The sequence below is a fragment of the Lotus japonicus genome, chromosome 1 (assembly GCF_012489685.1).
Source record: "Lotus japonicus ecotype B-129 chromosome 1, LjGifu_v1.2".
Taxonomy (NCBI): domain Eukaryota; kingdom Viridiplantae; phylum Streptophyta; class Magnoliopsida; order Fabales; family Fabaceae; genus Lotus; species Lotus japonicus.
Window position 1 is genome coordinate 45,784,097 of NC_080041.1, and position 25,567 is coordinate 45,809,663.

At 40.7% G+C, this 25,567-nt stretch overlaps 3 protein-coding genes across 3 annotated transcripts; all 3 read right to left on the reverse strand.

Moving 5' to 3' along the window:
- Window positions 1-132: 132 nt before the first annotated feature.
- Window positions 133-5,546, reverse strand: LOC130731929 (protein ENHANCER OF LHP1 1). Its single transcript, XM_057584115.1, has 12 exons — window positions 5,117-5,546; window positions 3,462-4,567; window positions 3,146-3,322; window positions 2,840-2,953; window positions 2,496-2,600; window positions 2,133-2,267; window positions 1,958-2,013; window positions 1,758-1,860; window positions 1,553-1,669; window positions 1,251-1,377; window positions 918-1,048; window positions 133-816 (listed from the first exon to the last, which is right to left on the reverse strand). Exons 1-12 carry the CDS (start codon window positions 5,391-5,393, stop codon window positions 430-432), a joined length of 2,835 nt encoding a protein of 944 aa, XP_057440098.1. The 5' UTR covers window positions 5,394-5,546; the 3' UTR covers window positions 133-429.
- A 504-nt stretch (window positions 5,547-6,050) lies between these two features.
- On the reverse strand, window positions 6,051-25,287 carry LOC130731863 (uncharacterized). The gene is made up of 5 exons (XM_057584054.1): window positions 25,098-25,287; window positions 24,447-25,013; window positions 24,360-24,404; window positions 6,681-6,709; window positions 6,051-6,602 (listed from the first exon to the last, which is right to left on the reverse strand). Exons 1-5 carry the CDS (start codon window positions 25,285-25,287, stop codon window positions 6,087-6,089), a joined length of 1,347 nt encoding a protein of 448 aa, XP_057440037.1. The 3' UTR covers window positions 6,051-6,086.
- Window positions 19,611-21,689, reverse strand: LOC130731864 (uncharacterized). The gene is made up of 2 exons (XM_057584055.1): window positions 21,596-21,689; window positions 19,611-20,286 (listed from the first exon to the last, which is right to left on the reverse strand). The coding sequence occupies exon 2, from the start codon at window positions 20,284-20,286 to the stop codon at window positions 19,621-19,623; it is 666 nt and encodes a 221-aa protein (XP_057440038.1). The 5' UTR covers window positions 21,596-21,689; the 3' UTR covers window positions 19,611-19,620.
- Window positions 25,288-25,567: the final 280 nt, after the last annotated feature.

Genomic DNA, 25,567 nt, shown 5'->3' on the forward strand with positions numbered 1-25,567 from the left:
ATGAACGGAAAAGAGAAATAAAGAAAAAATGGGATATCCCAACGTCTGTGCACTATTTTATAGTATATTTTATAGTACACGTATCATTAGATAAGAAATATGAATAAAAATAGGAAAAATATATGCAAAATAAGCGTTTGCCTTATTAAATAATTAATACGCATTGGAGCAAAATGGGGCATTTTCTGTTTGACACGAGGTCATGCATGTCAATCCAATCAAGAAGGAAGATTCAATTATTTGTGACTTACAATTAAGACCTTTTGGGAATATACAAAGGATTTTCCATTTCGTCAAGGCTTTTTTTTTTGCTTTTTTACATTGATCACCATCGTAAATGAGAAGCAAGCCTCTTTCATGTAAAACAAACACCCTATCTAGAATTTCAACTAAACTTCATGTCTATATCATGGTTGTAAATCAATTTCTTCACTTGATAGAAGACTTCAAAAATGGATTGGACGGTCTTTTTGGTGGTTCCAAACTAGCCTCTGATGACTTGTTAACTCCAGGTTTATTTGGTAATTTTATAGAAGGATCCTGTGGCTGAGGAGCTTGCATAGGCTTTAACTTCAGACCTTCATTCACCGTTGCTGTTTTATTTTTTCCAGCTTTAGCCCCCTCTAGTGTTTTGTCTTTCTTTGTGAACAACGGAGCAGATAATTTTGGAGATGATTGCAGAGTAACTGGTTTTAATGTTTCATTCTGAGTTGAGGACTTGCTTCCGCTAAATTGAGCATCAGGTGTAATCGGTGCAAGACACTTTTCTTTGACGTTGGTTTCCACAGTTTTTTTCTCTTCAATTAGTAACCTTTCCTGTTTAAAGCACACAGGTATCGCACGGTAAATATGACAGTGACTTGATACCCTTTATGTACTCTGTAATACTTGGTTAGAATTTGTAATAGGAGGCTTACCTCCAATATGTTGCTGAACTTTTCTGCCAAGTTTGGAAGCTTCAGAGCAGTAACAAGTTTTATTGCTCCTTTCATTGATTTTTCCAGTGACAAAAGCTTCATGAGTTCAGTAGCCCGAGCAAGCTTATCACCTGAAACATCCATTATGTGTGAGGCATGACTGAATTCATTACTACAATTTAGTTATACAATGTGGGAGAGGACGAGCCTCAACCGTGTGACTTTGTGGTCACAAGTTCAATCTGTGGACCTTGCGAGTTTTATAGATCAGGTTTGCCCTTTAGTTATACAATGTGAGGAGAGAGATTCAGATAGAAATGCGTAAGAACTCACTGTTACAACAGGATGCTATAAGCCTAAGTACGCATTTATCTTGTGCTGCTTCTAAATTGAAAGCATCATCATCAAGCGAAGACGTGTCCAAACCAGCAATAGCCGTTTCTTCCATTCTTTTCTGAACCTGAAGGTTAAATATTTCACTCAGCTATTGAACAGCAATGAAAAAATCAATTCAAACTCAAGTTCTAGCTAAAACAACTGATAAGAGAAATAAAACTCTTGGTTCCTGTGATGAATTAGATTGTTGTGAATCAAGAACAATGACCATTAAATTTAAAATGTGTGCGAGAACAAACCTCATAGAGATACATGCTGTTCATGATAAACTCATTTTCAAGGGCTTCGGACCCCAAATCAGAGGAAGCAAGAGGAAATGAAAGATTCAGCAGAGTAAAAACTGGTCTAGGCATCACCTGATAAAGAAAGTGAAAATCCATTGGTGTTTAGTCATTCATAGACAAAGGAGAAAAGTTGAATGCATCAAACTGTCTTTACTCATACCTCTGGAAAGGTGTCAGGCTTCTTGCATACCACACAAAACAACTTGCTTAAATTCAACCCCACCACCCAATAGTTTTCATCTGGCTTCTTCTCTTTCATAGCACTAGTGAAATTAACATAAGACAAATCACCAAAGATCAGGCATAAGAGAAATACAAGACACTTTAAACAAGCACACATGGTTAAAGCGAATAATGAACCTGAATACTGGGAGCCAGCTACCACCAAATTGGCTTGTATATAATCTGAGCACACCCTACATATTAGACATTTAGACTTACCAAATCAGCTAGCTAGTCTAGTATGTGTAGATGCATTGGTAACAAACTGAAATAAATCACAAATGTCAACCTTAATTGTAAACACAATTAATACCTTGGAATCGTACGAACACAATTGCCCTTCTTCACTAAACCCAAACCAACTTAGTGTAGAACCAGGGGTTAATGGCAAGCTACCCTGAAGGGGTTGGGTCCCATGAGGTATATTAAATACTCTAAACTTCAAGACCTGCATGCTTAAGAAGAAACACATCATTTTTCATGAATAGTTTTTCAACCAGATGATTATGCTTTTCAACTAAGATAACCTTTTTCAATATGGTCAAAAATTAAGTAGCAATAATACAATGAAAATTTTGAATATTTGAAGGAATCCATTATCCTAAATACTAATATTAAATAAAATCATGCTGGAGCTGCCAATCTCTGGAGCAACAGCCACCCATGAAGAACCCACCTGATCATTTGTAGAGAGGCAATCAGAAGCATGAGTCACAACTGCAAGCTTATCATTGAAACCTGATGCAGTCACCACTGGCCCATCTAGCGAAATAATATGCCTCTGCAATGACATAGATTTAGAACTGTGTAAATGCTTCAGGATAACTACCATTAACATCAACAGATTCTGTCACATACATTAACACAAAATAGTCTAAAACTTAAATGGAAGGTAGCAAGTACACACTTATCTACCCTTTAAAACCCATAGTTATTTTACCTTTGGAGAAGTATCTGATGCCCAGGATTCAGGGATTAAAAAAGGAAAAACATGTAATAACCTACGAGTATATGACAAACCTGCAAACCACCTTCGGTAAAGATGCGAAGATAGTTAAAACTAGTTATTGCAGCCACCCAAGCAGTACCAAGTGCAACAGCCTTCACTTCTTCTCCTTCAAAGCGCATAGACCACTGCAATTTTTTTTAACTAAGTGAGCATACACAAACATTCTATATCATGAGATCTTAACCACAAGAACTGAAATATTGCATTTCCTTATGAAGGTGGACAACAGTTGAATTACATATCTCCTTAATTCTATAGAAAATGCATCGAGCTTTTTAACAACGTTGTAACAACGTTGGATTAGCGCACAATCTAACCTCGCTATTACTGGCCCAACTCTTAAATGGGCGATACATGACGGTGCTCATGTTCTTCTCCCCTTTGCATGAATTCGCAAAGACGCTCCCCTCCTCATTCAATGCGGCCATTGAAAATCCAAAATGGTCAGTCATTGATGGAACTCGTGGACAGCTTCCAGTATCATGAAAATCAATCTGTAACAGTGAACATGTGACATGTCAACTCATTGAAACATTATATGCTATAAATTATGAACTAACTTAAACCCACATGGGTAAGTGGTAAATCGGGATGAAATTTAAGCTTAAATTATCTGTAGTTCTAGTACATTACCTCAATATGAGAGTATCCATCACGTTCAAAAGTTGTTATACTTCCAAGCATATTGTAGCATAAGAAGCGCCCTTTCCCCGGCTGCACAGGAGTGGACCCTGGTTGAAATGCCTCCTGCATCTTTGTCTTAGCTGTTACCATCGTGCTTGTAATTCCCAGATTCCCATTATCCAAATTTTCCTTGTCTGTGCGATTTCGCTTCTTGTGAGACTCAACCTTGGGAAACAAATCCAATTCATCACCTCCATCCTCATCTAAATTCTCCTCGCTCAAAGACTGTTTACGCAATCTTTTTCTGGAAGGTGGCTCAGACTCATCATTGCTATTTTCACCAATATCACTCAAGCTCCCACTTGCACTATTCTCTGGATCCTCCTCATCAAACAAAAGAAGCCCATTGCTTGTCCTGTTCTGCTTAGGTATATCCTCAGTTGGAGACTTCATGGATGAAGGTATAACATTCTCCCAGATACCATACTTTCCCATAACATCAATAACAGCTAAGGCATTCTCAATTGGCTTCCACGCCATGCAACAAACTTTTTCATCAAACTTCTGCCTATCAATGTCCAGCTTCTTGTTAACATCCCATATCAGAAGCTGCTTGTCTAAACTAGAGGTAGCCATGTACTTTCCATTGGGTGACCAACACAAGAAACATATGGGCTTAGTGTGATCCCCTCTCAGAGAAAACAACTTCTCAGCCGTGTCCCTGTCATACATAACCACATCATTTCTCAACCCGGGAACAGCTAAGGTCTCACCATCAGGACTCCAACAAAGAACATTCATGGTTGAAACATCCGCCCCAGTGTCAGGAGCGATGCCTTTGAGGTTGTGAATGATCCTCCCAGAGTGGAGTTCCCAGATAATAACAGTTCCAGTTGAATCCAGTGATGCTAAGTATTCACCATTCGGGTCGAAAGCTAAGCATGTGACAGTCCCTTTATGCCCCTTGAGGACCCTCGCGATGGAACCATCAACCGTGTTTATGAGCTTGATACCCTCATCATCACCTGCCGCTCCCAACATGCTCCCTGACTTGTTAAATGCTAGTGAGCGTATTGGAAGTGTAAACCGGGTAATATTTGTCTCAAACTCTCCACCTGAAAAAGAATCAATCCAAAATCAAATCAAATCGAAACAAACACTAATACCCACTAGATGTAATTGGCTATAGACTGCTGCTTAAATCAAAATGACAAACTCATTCTTGATGAAAATTGATTTAAAAAAATGGTTAAAATTAAAAAGTATTCACTTGAGGTAGAGTAAATTGGCAAGGTACTAGTCCAAAACACTTCAATGAAAAGTAAACAATCAGGACTCTGGAAAAACCTTTAGCCAATTCCACTTGGCATAGCTAATATTTACATCTTACAGAAGGAAAAAAAATATAGATAAAAAGCAGCATATTAGGGGTGTGAAACTGCATAAAATCCCTTATGGCATATTTGGATCCGGTCCTCTTTCTCTCATAATCAATTCTCAAGCATAGAAGCTAATCACCTAGGTTTTTCTCAAAATTGATTTTGGGTTTCAAACCCTAACATGCTATTAGATAAGGTAATTAGAAATGAAAACAAGAAAACACCAATTTTGTTCAAGTTTTTCAAGTAAACATTGAAGAGTAAGAGAAAGAGAAATGAATATACTGGGAAATTTGTAGAGCTTGACAGAGTGATCGACAGATCCGGAAGCGAGGCAAGTGGAGTTAGGGCTGAGAGCCAAGGCGGTGACACCCTCACGGTGGTGGCGGAGGATCTTGGGAGAGACGGAGGGGAAAAGAGGGTCGTGAATGGAGACAGCGGAGTGGGAAGAGGAGGCCGTGACGAGACGGTGGGCTTGGTGGTCCCACACGACGGAGCAGAAGGAGGGGCTGCCATCCTTGGGGGCGTGGACCTCCCTGAGTTTGAGCGACCGAGCTTTCATGGCGGCTGCTTCCAAAATGGGAAGAGTGGATGGGAGTGAGGTTTGATTTTGAAGAGATGAAATGAGTGAACGATAGTGGAGGAAAATTATAAATCTGAGACTTGAAACTCAATTGTTTTGGGCGCCAAATGAGGGTTTGTGTTTTCGGGAGTTGGCGGGATTAGGGAGGGGATGGATGGGAGATCCTCATGTTTGGTTTTCTTTTTTATTTTTAGATTTTTAAGCAAAAAATGTTTTGTTTACCCTTTTCCTACCCCACTTTTTCTCTTTCCAACACTCCACATCATCTTCTCTCTCCAATTTAACACTCTTTCAACAATTACCCACTCCAATGGTTTTACTTAACTCTCAACACCCTACCCCACCACTCACCCTACCCCACCACTTTTTTATTTCACATTTTTATTTAATTTTATATTTTTGTTTTTATAATTACATAAAATTACAATCATCGATTTAAATTAAATTAAAACAATAAACACTTAACAATTTATTTTTTTTTTAAAATATAGACTATAATTTTTTTTTCTTAACTTAAAATGCAAGACAACAAACTAAGCATACAAGAATTTATTTTATTTTCTTAAAATAAAATGCAAGACAACAAACTAAGCACACAATATCTTAAAATGCAAGACAACAAACTAAGCACACAACACACAAATAACGTAATTAGTACGATACAAATCATCTTCAATCCTGAGACATTCCAAACTTTGCCCAGATGTGCTTCACTAGATCTGCTTGCAGTTCGTGATGAACATTTGAATCACGCAACTCGGATCTAGCACGCACATGATTTGCAAAAGCAGGTAACACCTCGGTCGAGTATGGTTGCTGTGTACTAGATCCACCTTCCCTAGATTGCTCAAAATCGGTCCAACGTTGAGCATATGAATCTCGTTCATCCTCAACAATCATATTATGTAATATGATGCATGACCTCATAATGATACTCAAGTCATCTATGTCCCACAAGTGAGCTGGTTCACGGATGATTTTAAAACGAGCTTGAAGAACTCCAAATGCACGTTTGATGTCCTTCCGACATCCCTCCTGAACTTTTGCAAATAACTTATCGGGTTCACTTTGAGGAAGTCTAATCGTTTTGACGAAAGTTGGATAAGAAGGATAGATACCATCGGCTAGATAGTATGCCATATTATAGGGACGTTGATTCACAAAGAAATTCACAGCTGGAGTCTTTCCCTGTTCCACGTCATCAAACACTGGTGACCGATCTAGAACGTTTATGTCGTTCAACGTTCCAGGACATCCAAAAAAGGCATGCCAGATCCATAGGTCATAAGTTGCAACTGCTTCAAGAATAACTGTTGTGGTTCCCTTATCCCCTCTAGTAAATTGACCTTCCCATGCTTTAGGACAATTTTTTCACTCCCAGTGCATGCAGTCAATGAAGGTGCGAAAAACACTAGAAAGGGGGGGGGGTTTGAATAGAGTTTTTGAATAAAGGGTAAACTGTTAAAGCTTTTTCAAACTCACAAAGATAAGAACTAGGTGCTGAAGGATAAGAAGTGAAGCACACAAGTATTTTATCCTGGTTCACTTGAGATAAAAGCTCAAGCTAATCCAGTCCACCCGTGAAAGTGATTTCTTCCTTCTTCTGATGAAGGTAATTCACTAAAATCAATGAGTGTTACAACTGCACTTTGCTACCTGCTAAGTGACTAACAATACACTGATTTTCTCACTAGTATCCTCTTAAGAAGCTGATCTACTGATCCTCTTAAGACTAGCTAAACACTGAATCAACCTTGATTCAGTCCTCTCAAGATCCGACCAAACTTGGTCTCTTAAGGAACTTTACAATGTGATGTAAAAGGTTTCGGGTTTACAAAGAGTGCTTCTAAAAAGCTGATAGTAAACTCAGATGTTTAAGAACAGTGAAGAAATAATGCTAAGAGAATGGCTTGTAAATGTTGAATGATTTCAGCAAAGTTTCTTAACTTCTTTCTTCTTTCTTCAGCCTTTATATACTCCAAGACTTGTGATGTAGCCGTTGCTAGGGTTTTATCCGTTGGAGTGGCAATTCTGTAATATCAGACTGCTAGGCTGTACAAGGTAGGTGGCGGACAGACTGAGACTTGTACGGTGATAGCGACCTGTCCTTTCACCAGTTGACTTGTGATCAAGGAGCTTCAGATGAACGTTGGTGAAGCTTCTGATCATCTTCAGATTGAAGCTACGATTCTTCTGACCTTGCAACTTCTGCTTCTGAACAAGTTCCTCAGAACTTCTGAACGTCAGAGCTAGAATAGCTTGGGTCTTCAGAACCAACTTCTTGCCGGTCTTCAGAACTTGAGTCTTCTGCTTCTGGACCGTTCCACTGGAACATTTGGTCTTCAGAACTTCTGACTCTGGTTCTTCAGATCCTCTTGAGAGCTTGTATCTTCAGAACTTCTGAACGATTTGCCACTGTTCTGAACGAACATGGTACGCTTTAGAGCTCTCTTTTTAGTATCCCTTGGTTCTTCTTCTTCTGAATAGATAGTCTTGGGTCAGATTCAGAACCTGTTTGTCACAACTAAGAAGACAAACGTTAGGGTACCACAATTGTTCATCATCACAAACCTTAATTGTAATCATCAAAACATAGAGATGCTACCACTGATCAAAACTTGATCTTACAATCTCCCCCTTTTTGATGATGACAAAACAAGTATTTTGATGAACAATTTTTACACAATAAACTGAATACACAGGAAAGAAAAGATCAGAGATTAAACTTATCCTTGTGTAACAGTTTGCATTGCTCTTTCTGAATCTGGGATAACACCTGATTCTGAGCTAGGGTCTCCCCCTGACTCCCCCTGAATCTATGACTTGATGAATTGGTGAATAGTCTAGATTTGGAGTCTGGTTATGTGATCAGAATTTACGCTTGAAGAGATGTATACTCATCAGAAGTGATGGTTCAGAACTTAGCGTATATCACACAATAACATAGAGTCTTGTCCAGATATAATTGGAATAAGGCGTCAGAGGCAAGATTGGTTCAGGATATGAACAAAATGTATTCCTTATTTGAGACGCTTGACAATATCTATGTGCTATAAGTATTTGATACTTGTTCTCCTCTACTGGTTTTATATAATATAAAAGTTTATCAAAAACCATTTTATGTACTCCCCCTTTTTGTCATAATCAAAAAGAGTGAAAAACAAAACCAACAATAACAATAACAAGAAGGTGATGCAAATAAGAGATGTTATTATTACTGAACGGAGAAAAAGTACAGAGGATTGTGAGGAATGAAGAAGACTAATCCTAGATAAATAGGAAGGCTCGAGAATTCTTCATGGAGAGAAGTTGAAGTTGTAGGGGACGTATGTCCAGATCAATTGAGGCTAACTGAGTAGCAAGTTTTTCCTTCAAAGCAACATTCTCCTGGACAGCCTCTTGATCCGCTTCATTGTGATCTTCTTCATATTCCAGAAGCATACAAATGCCCTGGAGCTGATCTTCAACGTCCTTCCGGCGATTGGTCAGACGGAGGAGGTCATTCAGAACTTCTTGAAGGTTCTGAAGACAGTGAGTCTGATGAGAAGTGAGCCAACATTTCAGGAGATTCTCAATCTTCTCAAGAGCTTGAGAGATCTGAGAAGAAGATAGATTAACGCTCCATGGAAAGACTTGGTCAAATACCATAGTCTTGAGTTCAGAAATTAAGTCGACAGAAGTCATTCTTGAACTAGAAGTAAGGGAAGATTGAAGTGAATAGAGGGTGAGGTGAATTGCGGTGTGATGGAGAAGAAGGATTGCAGAGATTATAAGGAGGAAAAGTAACAGAAAAACATGCATAAAACTTAACAAATCATAAAAGCATGTGAGTTACGAAGAGGACGGTGCATGAATCATAGGATAAGAAATTAACACAGTCAACATAAAATAAATTCAGTCATAACAAATAAATGCATGCAGGATAGAAATGAGGGATTCAAGGCTTGGAAGTGGAGGGAAGGTTTTCCATCAGATACTTCATGATTGCTTCCATTTTGCTTGAGGACTCCTGAATTTGCTTGCTTTGCTCATTCTGAACACGGCCTTGTTGCTCAACCATCTGAAATAACCGCAGCTGATCATCCTGAATTCTGTCAATCCGGGCAGCAAGAATTTCAACTTCTGGAGCTGGAGCTGAGGTAGGAACTTCTGGAGCTTGAGTATGAGTAGCAACTTCAGCCTCTGAAGGCATTGCATTATCAATTTGAATTGGCCCTTGCTTCTCAACTTCATTAGCATCTGCATCTTCCAGAATGACTATACCGTCAGAACTATCTTCAGCAACCTCTGCTGGGATCATCTCAGCATCTTCTGAGGTGCATTCAGAGACAACATATTGTCTTTCAGCCATAGCTCTTCTCAGAGGTGCACAGACTCTTTGCAGCACTCTCTGCCTCTGCTCATAGGCTCTCTCAGAAGCATCATGAACTCTTAGTCGTTTCTCTCTGCTAAGCTGCTTCCGAAGCTCATGAGCTTTGCCTTCTGACCATCTTTCAAAGGCAGACCATAGATCATCAACAAAAGAGGCATCAAATTGGTTATCAGTCACCTGATATAACCATTTCAGTCTTCGGGTTGCCTCTTCAGAGAACTCCTAAATGAGTTGAGTAAGATTTTGAGGTCTGAAGGAGGTGGCCAAGGTCAGAACAGGTCTGGGTTGTTCAGAATGAATGGAATCAATCTCATGATCCTTCTCTATGCCTGAGTGATCTGAATCATCCATGTGCTCAGCTTCAGAGATTGTCACTTGTCTTTGCCTTGAGGTAGCAGTCTTCTCAGGTGAAGTAAAACTCAGATCTCGTGAGTTGACTGCTGAATAGTTGGACAAAGACACATAGGAAGACTCAGAGTTGGAAGCCACTTGTTGAAGAGGCTTCACATTGAAGGGCGGTTCAAGAATTTGAACATCATCATCCTCTTTTTCTGCCTCAGCAGGGATCTCACCAGTTTGGTTTATGAGGAGGGTGTGTGAAGTGGAGGAAGGCTTGGGAGTAAAGTGTTGAACCAAGGTTCTGAGAGTAGCCTCATTTTGAACAATACCTTGGATGAAGGGATTGAAAGGATGTACAGGTGCAGTTGTGGTAGATGTGGAGGAGGTGTGAATTGGAAAGGAAGGGATTGTAGTGGTAGCTGTTTGGATAGTTGCAGCTTGTGTTTCAGCTTGTGTTTCAGGTTGTGAGGGTGCTGTTTGGGTTAAGGTAGGCATGGAGGTAGATATAGGCAGGGGTTGTTCAGGTATAACTACTAAAGCAGAATCAGAGTTAATGCTTTCAGTAATTACCTTACTTGGACTTCTGATGGAAGTGGTTCTGGTGAGTTGTGCAGCCCTTACAGGATCAGAAGTGCCTTTGGATCTTCTTTCCCTTTGTGCTTCTGAAGCAGGGTCAGATGCCTGCTGTGATTCTGCCTCTTTCTGCTGAAGTGGACCCTTCAGAGGCAGTTTCCTTCTCTTGACTAAGGGTACTTCATCAGAATCTGTGGATTCCTCAGCTTCTGAAGATTCCCTTATAACCTGAAGCACATTCTGGATGATCTCATGGTCATCCTGCTCATCTTCTTCCTCAAAAATAACTTTTCGCCTTTTGGCAAGAGGAACATCATCATCTTCAGTCTCCTCACTTGAGGATTCTTCCAAGGAGTTCTCAGAGCTTTCAGAGACAGCAGATTGAGACTCCTCATATGACTCTTCTGGAGTTCTTTCAGGAGAGGGTTCTGGAGCTGATTCCCTGATGACTACTGACTTGGATGCAGCTTTCTTCCTCTTAGGTTCCTCTATCAGAATCTCTTTGCCCTTGGGATCTGAAGGCTTGCTGGTTGCTTTCTTTGATCTCCTTGTTGGCATCTCAGGAGGACTCTCAGGAAGAGTTCTGACAAATTCTTCAAGAGTGATTTTATCTCCATTTCTTCTGAGCATTCTTACATACTCCATAATGCTTGCAGGATTATCCTTCTTGGACCAGAGAGGAAAATCATCAACAGGATAGTTCCTCTAACGAACCTCTTCAGATGTATCTTCAGAGGGCTCAACTTGGACTTTCTCAATGATTTGCATCCTTTTCAGCTTGGTTCCATTGAGAGCATCACCAATTGACATGGTCAGATCTTCATGAAGTCCAAGGTCTGATAGTGTCTTGATAAGTTTGTTCTGAACAAAGATGTCAGATAGCAACCTTCCATAAGGAATGTAAGAGATGGACCTCTTGTTCTCAGAAGCTGTAGTCCATGACTTTTCAATGCATTCCTTCAGATAGTTGAATAGCAGAAATGGCAGACATATGGGTTCACCCGTAGAGATATAGTACATAATTACCTTCTGAGTTGCATTCAGGTAATCAGTTCCTCCAGTTCTTGGGTGAATGCAGTAGATGAAGATCTTCTGCCAGATTTTCATTAATGGCTTCAGATCCTTTATCCCATACTTGGTCTTTGTCTGCGACCAATTGTCATAAATTTCCTTATTCACTTTAGTCTTCATCCCAGCAATATTCGCATCAACATTCTTGATCCTTTTTCCCTGTTGAAACTCCATACCCAGTAGCTTGGCAATGGATTCTTCTGAAATTACTATCTTCCTATCCAGCACATGGGAAACGACGTAGTAGTTGTTGCAAACAGCATTTTTCCAGAATTCTATTACCAGCTTGGTGTAAATCGGTCCACAGAGCCTGTTGAAGTAGCCAGACCATCCTTGCAAATTGACTTGATCCCTGATATCAAACCCATGATCAGCCAGATTGTTGAAGTCCACTCTTGCTTCGTGGCACACAACCAAATCTCCAGCATTCTTGACACAGGTGACCACATTGGGTGTGTCCAGAATCTTCTGAGCTTCTTCAAATCTCTGAGTTTCTTGGTCTGTGGTGGTTTGTTTAGAAGAAGAGGTAGCACTTGCTCTTGATTTCCTCGATTTCACCATGATTCTCCGGTAGTGAGGTTTAGGGTTCAGAGAGAGGGAGAGAAAAATGGAAGGAGAAGAGTGATGAATGCAATGCACACAAAGAGTTTGAAAACCGTATGTGTAAGTGTATGGGAGATCGTGTGTGAAGAGTGCGTATAGTGGGTTAAGTGGTATCCGTTGAGATTTTAAGAAGATAAAAGAGTTAAAAGCAAGATCAACGGTTTTAAAATAGATAGTCTGAAAATAGCATAGTAGAGGAGAGTAGGCATCATAATTATAGCAGATATACCACGCGACTCAAGGAACTGTGGCACAAATGAAGTGACACGTGTATTGTTGCCAACCACAGAAGTTTAACCAGTGGGTTAAGTGCTTCTGATCGGGTAACTTCTGAAGGGGGTAGCATCTGATGACTTCAGATGTACCACGGTCAGAAGTTCTGAAGAGAACCTTACTCTGGACAGAAGTCCATGTTCAGGTTTTCAAGAATAAATAAAAACCTATCTTCTGCTAAGGGCTTAGTGAAAATATCTGCCCACTGATGGTCAGTATCAACATACTCTAATGATAGAGTGCCCTTCTGAACATGATCACGAATATAATGATACTTTACCTTTATATGCTTTGCTCTTGAGTGTAGGATAGGGTTCTTGCTGAGTGAGATAGCAGCTGTGTTGTCACAGTAAATAGGAACCTTCTTCAGAGACAAGCCATAATCCTCCAGATGATCCATATGGTTTGTGTACAGCATGTGGCAGCTGAGACATATTCTGCTTCAGCAGTTGATAGAGCAATTGTGTTCTGTCTCTTGCTTGACCAAGTGACAAGATTTGCTCCAAGAAAATGACAGCTTCCAGAGGTGCTTTTCCTTTCCACTCTGTCTCCAGCAAAGTCAGCATCACAAAAACCTGAAAGTGTATACTCTGATGTTTTTCTATACATCAAGCCAAGGTTAGTGGTTCCTTTCAGATATTTGAGGATCCTCTTAACAGCAGTTAAGTGAGTCTCTCTAGGATCTGATTGGAATCTAGCACAGAGATGCACACTAAATAATATATCAGGTCTGGAGGCAGTTAAGTAAAGAAGTGAGCCTATCATTCCACGATAGAGCTTCTGACAAACCTTAGAGGAAACTTCCTCTTTCTCAAGAATGCATGTTGGGTGCATTGGAGTCTTAGAAATGTTGCAGTCACTCATGTTGAACTTCTTCAGAAGTTCCAAGGTATACTTCTTCTGATGGATATAGGTGACTCCTGGTCGTTGATCTATTTGAATTCCCAAGAAGTATTTGAGTTCTCCCATCATGCTCATTTCGAATTCAGCCTGCATCAACTTAGAAAATTCCTTGCACAAGGATGGATTAGCAGAACCAAAAATGATGTCATCAACATAAATCTGAACTATAAGAATATCATTCTTATAGGTTCTGCAGAAAAGAGTATTGTCACCTTTACCCCTTACAAACTCATTCTGTAGAAGAAAGGAGCTGAGCCTTTCGTACCACGCTCTGGGAGCTTGTTTCAGTCCATAGAGTGACTTCTTGAGCTTGTAGACATGATCTGGATATTTGTCATCTTCAAAGCCAGGAGGTTGCTTGACATACACTTCTTCAAAAATGTAGCCATTCAGGAAGGCACTCTTGACATCCATCTGATGGAGAATGATGTTGTGATTTACTGAAAAGGAGATCAGTAGCCTTATAGCTTCAAGCCTTGCCACAGGAGCAAAGGTCTCAGTGTAATCAATTCCCTCTTGTTGACTGTAGCCTTGAGCCACCAGTCTTGCCTTGTTTCTTGTTACTTCTCCTTTTTCATTCAGCATGTTTCTGAACACCTACTTGGTTCCTATGACATGGAACCCTTTGGGTTTAGGCATTAAGGTCCATACATCATTCTTGGTGAACTGATCTAGCTCTTCTTGCATTGCCAGAATCCAGCCTTTGTCTTCAAGAGCTTCATCAACTGATTTGGGCTCAATGAGAGAAACAAGTCCCTTCAGACTCAGAAGAGTTTCTTCTGAAGGTTTGAGCATTGACCTGGTTCTGACGGGGGCATCTTTGTTGCCAATAATCAGTTCTTCTGGATGAGAGACAACTATTCTTTTCTTCTTCTGAAGCTGATCAGAAATTGTTGGAGCAGCTTCAGATGCTTCTGCCTCTGGAGCAACATCCTCTGAGCTGTTCTTTGGTTGATTTGCTTCTGAACAATCAATGCTTAAATCTGCAAATCTTTCAAACAGCTTTGACTTTTCTGAGCCAAGCTTATCATCAAATCTAATTTGAATAGACTCCTCAACAGTTTGATGAATAATATTATAAATTCTGAAACCTTTAGATCTTTCAGAATAACCAAGAAAATAGCATTTTAAGGCTTTAGAGTCGAATTTACCCAATTGCTCCTTAGTGTTGAGCATGTAGCAAGTACTTCCGAATGGATGGAAGTAAGAGATATCAGGTTGTCTTCCTTTGCATAGCTCATAAGGGGTTTTCTCCAGAATAGGTCTGATGGAGATTCTGTTCTGGATATAGCAAGCAGTGTTGATTGCTTCTGCCCAGAAGTGCTTGGCCATACTTGATTCTTGCATCATGGTGCGAGCCATCTCCTGAAGAGTTCTGTTCTTTCTTTCAACAACTCCATTTTGTTGGGGAGTGCGAGGACAGGAGAAGTTGTGTGAGATTCCTTGAGAGTTGAACAATTCTTCAAAAGCTTTGTTCTCAAATTCTCCACCATGATCACTTCTGACAGTAATCACTGACGTTTGGAACTCCTTCTGAACTTGGGTAATGAAGTTTGTGAACATAGTGTGTGTTTCATCCTTGTGCCTTAAGAACTTTACCCATGTCCACCTGCTGTAGTCATCCACAATGACTAACCCATACTTCTTTCCTCCAATGGATTCAGTTTTCACTGGTCCAAAGAGATCAATGTGAAGTAGCTCAAGGGGTCTTGTTGTAGATACCACATTCTTTGCTTTAAAGGGCTTCTTGGTGAATTTTCCCTTCTGACAAGCTTCACATAGAGCCTCTGATGAGTACTTCAGACGAGGCAATCCTCTGACGAGATTTAGCTTGCTAAGTTGAGAAATTTTCCTGAGGCTGGCATGCCCTAGGCGTCTGTGCCAGATCCATTGCTCATTATTCACTGACATGAGACACTTAACCTTCTGAGATAGCAGTTCAGAAGATTTGATTTTGTAAATATCATTTTTCCTTTTTCCAGAGAACAGAACGGATCCATTTGTTTGACTGACAGCTTTGCAGCCTGTTTGATTGAAGATTACGTCGTATCCTTTGTCAGCAATTTGGCTTATGGAGAGCAAGTTGTGAAATAGTCCTTCCACCAGAAGTACATCATTGATAACTGGAATTTTTCCATCTCCTATAGAACCTTTTCCAATGATTTTCCCTTCTGGTTTCCTCCAAAGCCAACGTCCCCTCCTGACTTAAGCGGTGTTAGTTCTTGGAATATAGACCTTGTGCCCGTCATGTGTCGCGAGCATCCACTGTCCAGGTACCATGATAGGTGTCTTAACTGAGCTGCATAAGATATCTGTAACAGGAATAATTTTTGCCTTAGGTACCCATATCTTGGGTCCTTTCTTGTTAGTTTTCCCAGAAGTTCTTGGAACTTTGGGTCCAACAGAAGGATAATGCAAAGGAACTTGATTATAGTATTTAGACATGTCAAGTTTGAACTTTCCCTTTGGTTTCACCACCTTTGGTGTAACCTTCTCTGGAATGACAGTGCCAGCGGGAACGAAATGTTTATGCAATGGTTCGCATTTGGGCTCAGATGACTCATCTCTCATGGATTGAAAGTAGCCAAGGCCACTGTTCCCATTTCTGCTCATGCCATAGATCATTGAAGCCATAAGACTTCTGTCTATGCCCTTTGCAAGGAACTTTTGAAACGCTTTCTCATACTTTGTCTCATACTTAACATCAGACGATGCAAGTTGGTCTTCTAACACATCATTTTTAGCACGAAGAACAGCGTTGTCATTAACAAGAGTATAGTTTTCCTCCATGAGTTCAGAGACTGACTTCTCATGAACTTCTGAAGAACTGTTTTTGGCAGCATATTTTCTCTTAAGCTCTTTATATTTACTTACTAAAACATCATGTTTCTCCATTATTTCAGATAAAGCAGTTCTTAGTTCAGATGGAGAGAAATTAGAGAATACCTCATCATCATTCTCAGAGTCTGAGTCATCTTTTGAAGCTTCAGTACCTCTGCTGGTGGTAGCCATCAGAGCCTCCACAACTTCATCTTCTTCTGACTCAGCTTCATCAGAATCAGTTGCATCAAAGGTTATGAGAGCTTTCTTCTTGAAGACTTTTCTTGGTCTCTTGTCCTTCTTTAGCTTGGGACAGTCACTCTTGTAGTGCCCAGATTCCTTGCACTCGAAGCAAGTGACTTCCTTCCCAGATGATTTCTTCTGACCAGATGAAGATTCATATTTTCCTGAACTCTTCTTTGGTCCTTTGCCTTTGCTATGTCTGTTCTTCCAGAGTTTGCTTAATCTCTTTGTGAAAAGAGATAGCTCTTCATCACCAGACGCATCTGATAGCTCTTCAGAGGAATCTTCCTCTTCTGCCTGATAGGCTTTTGCTTTGTCAGACTTTGACTTAAGAGCAATAGATTTGTCTTTCTTCTGAGGCTTGTCCTCTTTGAGTTCAATCTCATGACTTCTGAGATGACTCACGAGTTCTTCTAACTTCAATGAGTTCAGATTCCTGGAGAGTTTCAGTGCAGTGACAAAAGCTCTCCACTCCTTAGGCAAACTTTTGATGATCTTCTTGACATGATCACCAGTAGAGTAGCCCTTGTTTAGCACTCTGATTCCAGCAATCAGAGTTTGAAACCTTGAGTACATCTCCTCAATGGTTTCACCAGATTCCATCTTAAACTGCTCATATTGTTTTATGAGAGCAAGATCCTTGGTTTCCTTGACCTCTTCATTTCCTTCATGCGTCATGACCAAGGAGTCAAAGATGGATTTTGCTGTTTCTTTGTCAGAGTTCTTCTCATACTCAATATATGATATTGAGCTGAATAGCATAGACTTCGACTTGTGATGATCCTTGAACCGCTTCTTCTGAGCGTCAGTCATTTCAGAACGAGGGATCTTCACTCCTGAAGCATCTACTGGATCAGTATAGCCTTCAATGACCATATCTCAGAGATCTGGGCCAGTGCCAAGGAAATAACATTCTATTCTATCTTACCAGTACTCAAACTTTTCACCATCAAAGATTGGTGCTCTGAGTTGATTGTTGTTGTTGTTGTTGTCAGCGGAAGTATTGGCTTGGGCCATCGTTTGTTTTTCACACAAGGTTCTGGATCACTGAACACTGTTAGGTGTTTAAATCAGAACCGGAGCTCTGATGCCAATTGAAGGTGCGAAAAACACTAGAAAGGAGGGGTTTGAATAGAGTTTTTGAATAAAGGGTAAACTTTTAAAGCTTTTTCAAACTCACAAAGATAAGAACTAGGTGCTGAAGGATAAGAAGTGAAGCACACAAGTATTTTATCCTGGTTCACTTGAGATAAAAGCTCAAGCTAATCCAGTCCACCCGTGAAGGTGATTTCTTCCTTCTTCTGATGAAGGTAATTCACTAAAATCAATGAGTGTTACAACTGCACTTTGCTACCTGCTAAGTGACTAACAATACACTGATTTTCTCACTAGTATCCTCTTAAGAAGCTGATCTACCGATCCTCTTAAGACTAGCTAAACACTGAATCAACCTTGATTCAGTCCTCTCAAGATCCGACCAACCTTGGTCTCTTAAGGAACTTTACAATGTGATGTAAAAGGTTTCGGGTTTACAAAGAGTGCTTCTAAAAAGCTGATAGTAAACTCAGATGTTTAAGAACAGTGAAGAAATAATGCTAAGAGAATGGCTTGTAAATGTTGAATGATTTCAGCAAAGTTTCTTAACTTCTTTCTTCTTTCTTCAGCCTTTATATACTCCAAGACTTGTGATGTAGCCGTTGCTAGGGTTTTATCCGTTGGAGTGGCAATTATGTAATATCAGACTGCTAGGCTGTACAAGGTAGGTGGCGGACAGACTGAGACTTGTACGGTGACAGCGACCTGTCCTTTCACCAGTTGAGTTGTGATCAAGGAGCTTCAGATGAGCGTTGGTGAAGCTTCTGATCATCGTCAGATTGAAGCTACGATTCTTCTGACCTTGCAACTTCTGCTTCTGAACAAGTTCCTCAGAACTTCTGAACGTCAGAGCTAGAATAGCTTGGGTCTTCAGAACCAACTTCTTGCCGGTCTTCAGAACTTGAGTCTTCTGCTTCTGGACCGTTCCACTGGAACATCTGGTCTTCAGAACTTCTGACTCTGGTTCTTCGGATCCTCTTGAGAGCTTGTATCTTCAGAACTTCTGAAGGATTTGCCACTGTTCTGAACGAACATGGTACGCTTTAGAGCTCTCTTTTTAGTATCCCTTGGTTCTTCTTCTTCTAAATAGATAGTCTTGGGTCAGATTCAGAACCTGTTTGTCACAACTAAGAAGACAAACGTTAGGGTACCACAATTGTTCATCATCACAAACCTTAATTGTAATCGTCAAAACATAGAGATGCAACCACTGATTAAAACTTGATCTTACAGTCAATACTCCCGATCATGCCTGGGAACCCCCGCATGTCATTAGCATGTAGTATTCTTTGCAGGTCTTCTTGGGTTGGTGCTCTCAGGTGCTGTTGCTCATACAATCGTATGATTCCTTTACAGAATCTACGTAAACACTCCAATGCTGTAGTACCTCCAATTTTGATGTACTCATCGACCGCATCTGCTGCCACACCATATGCTAACATTCGCATTTGTAACACCCCGATTTCCAGGTGTCACTTTAGTAACCAAAAATAAACTTTAAGCGGAAAACAGGTAATTTTTTTTCGTTTGATTCCTTTAAATAAAAGCGATAAAGGAAATAAAGACAAAACCCAACAACTAAACTAACCGATATACAATATATACACATGTACAGCCTCAGCTGCACTCCACGTCACGCGAACCCGCAGTGACTCCAAAGTAGTATACCCGCAGGCAAATATATACAAACCAGAACTGTAAGTAAAAGTATCAAATATACAGTTATCCAGAGAAAGTCGGCACCCAAAAATGGCCTGAAAGAAAGACCCCTATACTCCGACAGACTCTCTATGATCCTCCTCAAAAGAACCACACAAAAAGCCACCACATCGGAACCTACCCTGTCCCAAAAAAACTGACGATCAGAGCTCTACACAAAAATGACGCTAGCCTAACCTACCCTCCCAGCTCAGCTCATAGCTCCTCCTCCTCCTCATCGCTGCTCGGCGAGTAGCTCTCCCCACTGCTCTCGGAGTCAGAATCGGAATCCACCGTAATCATCTCGGTGTCCAAATCCACGACCTCTCTCCTAACTGTCCTGCGCACCGCCCTAGTCGAGCCGGTCTCCACATCCACCTCTCCTGTAAGAACATCCTCCTCCACCACCCTCATCAAGGGGTCCACACGGTAGCCGTGCGGTGAAGAGAAAGAAAATATACGTGAGGCAGATGGGACGACGGACTCCCTCTTCGGCCGCACAAGCCTAGAGGACGACGCCACGTCGGTAGGATCGATGGCAGTAGCAGGAGGTGGCGCATCAGGTGCAGCAACAGCAGGCTCGGTCTCCGCCGGGTCCTCCTCAACAGAAAGTGAAGTCGGAGGTGGTGCAGGTGGTCCATGACCAGTGCCTGGTCCACAATGAACTGAGGGCGGCAAGTCAGAACTCAGCTCCATACGCCGTAGCACTCCTCTCGTCAGGCGTCCCCGCTCATCCGTCCGGTCCTCCATGACCCTTCCCCTGTACGTCGCTCGGTGACCAGGGACATCAATCACCCAAGCGGTGGGGGCAGCACGATCGACGAGCTCATACCTGATCCCCCCCGAGGGAGAGACCATCGAAAACCAGTCGGCCATCGACATCTGGCAGCAGGCCGACCGCCCAAACACAGACATGCAACCAAAGCCAAGGCGCTAGGGTCAACTCACAGAAATACGTAGATATACACTCAACATGTGATATGGGGTATAGATATATGTTGATATATATATATATATATATATATATAAACAATCCTAGCATGTTATGGCTCTAACATTGCTTCAATAACCAAACAGCACACAGTTCAAGTCAGAATGAATGTATGCGTGAAATGCAATCATGATCCGGATTTGTGACGCGTTCCCGTTCGCCACAAGTGAAGCATTCCCGTTCTTCACTATGGATGAACCATTCCCGTTATTCATCCTGGATGAACCATTCTCGTTATTCATCCTTGGTGAACCATTCCCATTATTCACCATATGATGAACCATTCCCGTTATTCATCATAAATGCAAAGTGAACCATTCCCGTTATTCACCATGATATGCACAGGTGAACCATTCCCGTTATTCACCCGATTGATGCAATATGGTTAGTCAAACAACGAATCGTCCTTACCACGAAAGTGTTTAGCTCACAACCCAATCTCAACAACCCAAGAGTTAGTGTCGGTCAATACAACACAACTCGGAGTAAGTGTCGGTCAATACAACACAACTCCACCAACAAGAATACACAAGGGTCTAGTGTCGGTCAATACAACACAGCCCAAACAACAAGAGCACTAAGTGTCGGTCAATACAACACGGCTCGAACAACACTCCCAAGAGTACTAGAGTACTCGGTGACTTTCAATCATCACCATAGATCACCTTAGTGGCTTTCCCAATTCCAATAACTCTCCAAACCCACAACAAAGTCGACTTTTCCCCGTCTTTCGCAATCATTTTCTCCTTTAGGTTCCCTATAATTATTCGTTTAGTAAAAACGTTTTGAATTGAATTAGTCAGGTTATGAGTTTATTTCTCAAAGTCTAAGTCTCCCAAAGTCTCTAGTTTTCGAAATTCTATTCATTCTAGGTTTTCCGAAAACCAACCACCCAAAAGAAGTTTCCCGGGGAAAGTCTAAGTAAACCAACGAATACCAACAAATGGCTAAGTCTCAGACCCCACATCTGAACTTTCCTAGGGTTGTTCATCCAACCCGAAATATCAAAGATCACCAGATCAATGAATCTCCACTCCGAAGTCGCGTCAAAACGCTCAATCCAACAAAAGCACAACATCACAGGTTATGGAAAAGCATCATAACATCAACTCATCATCATAAACAATATCAGATAAATCATAAGTCGAATTTATCGACACCTATCATGCAATCATAGCTAAATATGTAAGTTGCCCTAACCTCGAGCTGATCCAGCTTCGAAATCACAAGCACCTTCACTCAAGTGCTCTGAACCTTCCAAAGTTCCTTCAACTGAACCTCGGAGAAAACAAAGCAGAATCCACACAAAATCGATTAGTTCGATCGCAATACAATACATAAACGATAGACAAAGCATTAAAGCTTCAGAATACGACATCCGGGTACGAAAAGAAAAGTTTTCGAAAACGAAAAACTTCCCCCCTAAAGGAATAGCCCACGGCCTCAAAGGAAAAAGGGCTTTGGCTCTTTTTCTTCGATCAAATCTGTTTACAAGATAGTTTTAGGGTAAAAATAAGGCAAAGAAACTGTCAGAACAATTTTCGGACAATCGGGTCGAAATACGGCTATCCAGGGGCATTTTGGTACAAAATAAGGGCTCAAAACTTCAAAGTTATCAGTTCGGAAAACAAATTTGACAGCATTGATCCTAACGACATCCGTGACAACAAATCCTAAAGGCACGAAGTCAGATTACAGCTTTTCGACAATAAAGTTTCGAAATGTGAGACAAAAAGGGTTTTGAATCAGTTTTTCAGATCCCTGTCAACTGGATCACAATCGGCGATTACTGACAGAGGTTTTAGGCTCTTGGGAACCTAGGGAACAAACCCCAACCAAGAAATCAGAGAAATCGGACAATTTTAGAAAAAGCTCAAAACTGTGAGCACATAAACGACTTCAGAAACGCAACAGAAACAGTAATCAGAGGTATGAATCATGCTAGTTACCTCAATACCTAGAAGTAGGGACGAACTGCACGAAGATTGGTCAAGTTTTCGCGAAAATCTTCTTCTCCCTTGCTCCCTTGAAACTCGCGGCCCTTGAGGATGAAAATGAAGATATTTTTGAAACTTTGGCTATTTATAGGCAGGCGAAATCGTGGGAAAATGAAAATTTCGCAATTCCGATTTTTGCAGCACGTTCACCGAGGAATTCTAAGAGAGATTCTGGCGTCAGAATTCCAGAACTCAAAACATATCTCTGACATTTGGGAAAAACGATATCTAAAATCCCAAAAGCGGTGTAAGTTAATCTGTCCCGAAAAACTACTTTTTGCTGTGATGCTCAAACGACAAAACTTTGTACTGGAAAAAGATTGGAAATGTCGAAACAAATCTGGCAACGCGGAGGGAAACTTCGTTAGAAGTCCCGAATAGAAAAAGTCTTCATCCATTGCTCGAATCTAGGGTTTCGAAGCAAAGAAATTAGCGTCGGCGGACTTCCGAAAAGTGAATACTATCGTGCATACAGTCCAGAGTTCCGAAATGAAACGCTGGTCGAAGGAAAAATAAAGAGAATCTTTAAATTTTCCAAGGATTCGAAATCTCACTTAAAACGTTGCTTTAAAGCGAAATTAGCCTATTCTGGACACGCTCGCCATAAGGCAGGTGTGCAGACGACTCGCACTAACTCCGAAAGCAACTACGCAACATTCCTCAAGCAATTCCTGAACTTTCTTCTTCATTAATCTTTCTCAAATATCAAACTCCTGTCACGCTTACACTGATTCTACGCGTGAGTCGGAAATTAACTTGTTCTAAAAATCCAGGTCTTACAGCATTGTTGTGGTACATTTTGCTAAGGGTGATATACCTTGTTTATTGGCTGCATCAACGCGTTGGGTGAAGTAGTTATCACTACTTGAAAGGTCATCAACGATTCGAAGGAAAATATGTTTTTGCATCCGGTACCGACGACGAAACATTGCATCGTCATATGTAGGCTCATTGGCAAAGTAGTCGCCAATTAGCCTCTGGTTTGCCGCTGTATGATCTCTACCGAGATATTTTCTACTACGAGGTGCAGTATCTTCTCGAATTTTTCTTCGACGCTCTCTAAATCGGTTGAGTACATAAGCTTCTTCAATTTGACTATTTTGAATGTATGCTGCAAGATCAAAAGGACAATCAAATGGATCCATTTTTTGTGAAATTTGAAGTAGATTGGAAGAGATTTGGGATATTGGTACATCAATGGATCTATGAGTCCATATATATAGGTACATTGAATGGTGGTTGAGTGCCGGATTTGAAATAAGTTATCAACCAGAGTTAATTATCGGAAAAGGACAAGATTCGAATTGAGTGGTACATATTCAAACACAGTTACCCGAGAATTATTAAAGCCAAACACTACTGACTTGACACCACGGGCAAATTATTAAAGCAAACACTACAGACTTGACACCACTGGTGGATTTGAAATAAGTTATCAACCAGAGTTAATTATCGGAAAAGGACAAGATTCGAATTGAGTGGTACATATTCAAACACAGTTACCCATACATTAAAGCAAACATTACATAGTTGTCACCACTTGAAAATTATTAAAGCAAACACTACAGACTTCACATCACTGACAAGTTTGACCGAATACAGACAAAGACTCGCTTGAAATTAATTTCCAAATAGCTCTTTGGACAACTGCTCTAACAGCTCTTTCTTACGGTCATTGAGATGCTCTTCCGAAGTTAGCTTTAGATACATACTAATTTTCTTAGCATTAGTCTTCTCTTTCATCGCATTAGTCTTCTCTTTAATCAATTCGTTAGTCTCTGCTTGCACCGATGCTATCTTGTCCAATCGTTCAAGCTCTTTCTCCTTGAATTGGATATAAGAATCCCACTCTTTGTCCACCTCCTCGTCGGCATCTTCTCTAATTTTCTTTTTACTCTTTTTTTTAGCTGCCTCCCTACCCATTGGACGAGGAATTGATCCTATAGAGTTTGAGCCACTTGCATCACTGTCGTGTGATCTCTTAGATCCACTACTTCTCGAGCCAGTATTTCCTCCTACCTGACTACAAAAACGTGGTTGATCACGGAGAACGCGCCATTCTTCCATCAAAGTAAATTGACCAATCTTCCCACTTGCGAATAATTCCTGCGCTCTTGCGATAACATCATCCTCCGACCAACCGCTTCGTTGCTCACGCTTAGCGCTATCATAAGCGCCAATCCATTTACCCGGTCTTGTGTTCATATAATTCCAACGGTTTCGGCAGGCAACCCAATCACGCGGAGGATCGAATGAGCAATGCTCATTACAATACTCAGCAATATCTCTCCAAAATGTTTCTCCTTTCTGGTTTCTTCCGACAACACTGCTTGTTCCACAATTAATCCACCCACTAATTAGCACTAGATTTTGTGCAGTGTTCCATGCGGGTGAATGGGCTTTTTTGCTCTTATGAGTGATTTCATTGACTTTATTACCAGCTGACCCGCCACCAAGATTGACTTGTGTTGAAAATTCCGGAAATTCCGGTACATCAACACTCGGAAAATTTTCAGGAACCACTGGCATATACCCACTAGACTGGGGTGTTTGAGATGAATATCTCACAGATCCATAAGATGGATGAGAGTTTGGAACAATTGATGACTGGTTAAAATTTTGTATGTTTTGAGGAGGTTGGTACGAATATTGATTTGGATCTGGATAATAGTTTGGATTTCGAGGACGTTGGTTGAAGATTTGATGTGGGACTTGATAATAGTTTGGATTTTGAGGATGTTGGTTGAAGAATTGATGTGGGACTTGATAATTGGTGGGATTTTGAGGACGTTGGTAAGAGATTTGATTTGGATCTTCATAGTTGTTGTGATTTTGGTTGTAAAATGGGTTGTTTGAAGAATTCTGGGTGTTGAAATGGTGATTGTTGGGATCCATTTCAAAACAAATGCTAATAGATAGATAAATAAGATGGTGAGAGAGATAATAAGAGGGTGAAAAACTTGATTTTTTTTTTGTGTCCAAATCAAACGAACCAAGTCTCTATTTATAGAGGAAAAAAAATCATGAATTTTGGTATAATTTTTTTTTTCAGAATTTTTTTTTAATGAAATAATTGAGTTCAAAAGATAAAGGTAAAAGAAATCTGGAGCCACGAATCAGAAGCTGACACGTGGCAAGGAAAAAAAAAGTCTTTCTCTTTCCTGCAGTCATGCGC

Bases quoted from the DNA above. Each gene is read 5' to 3' on its own strand.
- LOC130731929 (XM_057584115.1), bottom strand. From the start codon at position 5,393: ATGAAAGCTCGGTCGCTCAAACTCAGGGAGGTCCACGCCCCCAAGGAT. The intron at 2,954-3,145 runs GTTAGATTGTGC...AAAAAATTGCAG, and splicing joins GTTGGGCCAGTAATAGCGAG to TGGTCTATGCGCTTTGAAGG. The intron at 1,861-1,957 runs GTTCATTATTCG...TAATTTCACTAG, and splicing joins AGCTGGCTCCCAGTATTCAG to TGCTATGAAAGAGAAGAAGC.
- LOC130731864 (XM_057584055.1), bottom strand. From the start codon at position 20,286: ATGTCGATGGCCGACTGGTTTTCGATGGTCTCTCCCTCGGGGGGGATC.
- LOC130731863 (XM_057584054.1), bottom strand. From the start codon at position 25,287: ATGGATCCCAACAATCACCATTTCAACACCCAGAATTCTTCAAACAAC. The intron at 25,014-25,097 runs ATCAAATCTTCA...CTCAAAACATAC, and splicing joins AAACTATTATCAAGTCCCAC to AAAATTTTAACCAGTCATCA. The intron at 24,405-24,446 runs GCGTTCTCCGTG...GTCAGGTAGGAG, and splicing joins TACTTTGATGGAAGAATGGC to GAAATACTGGCTCGAGAAGT.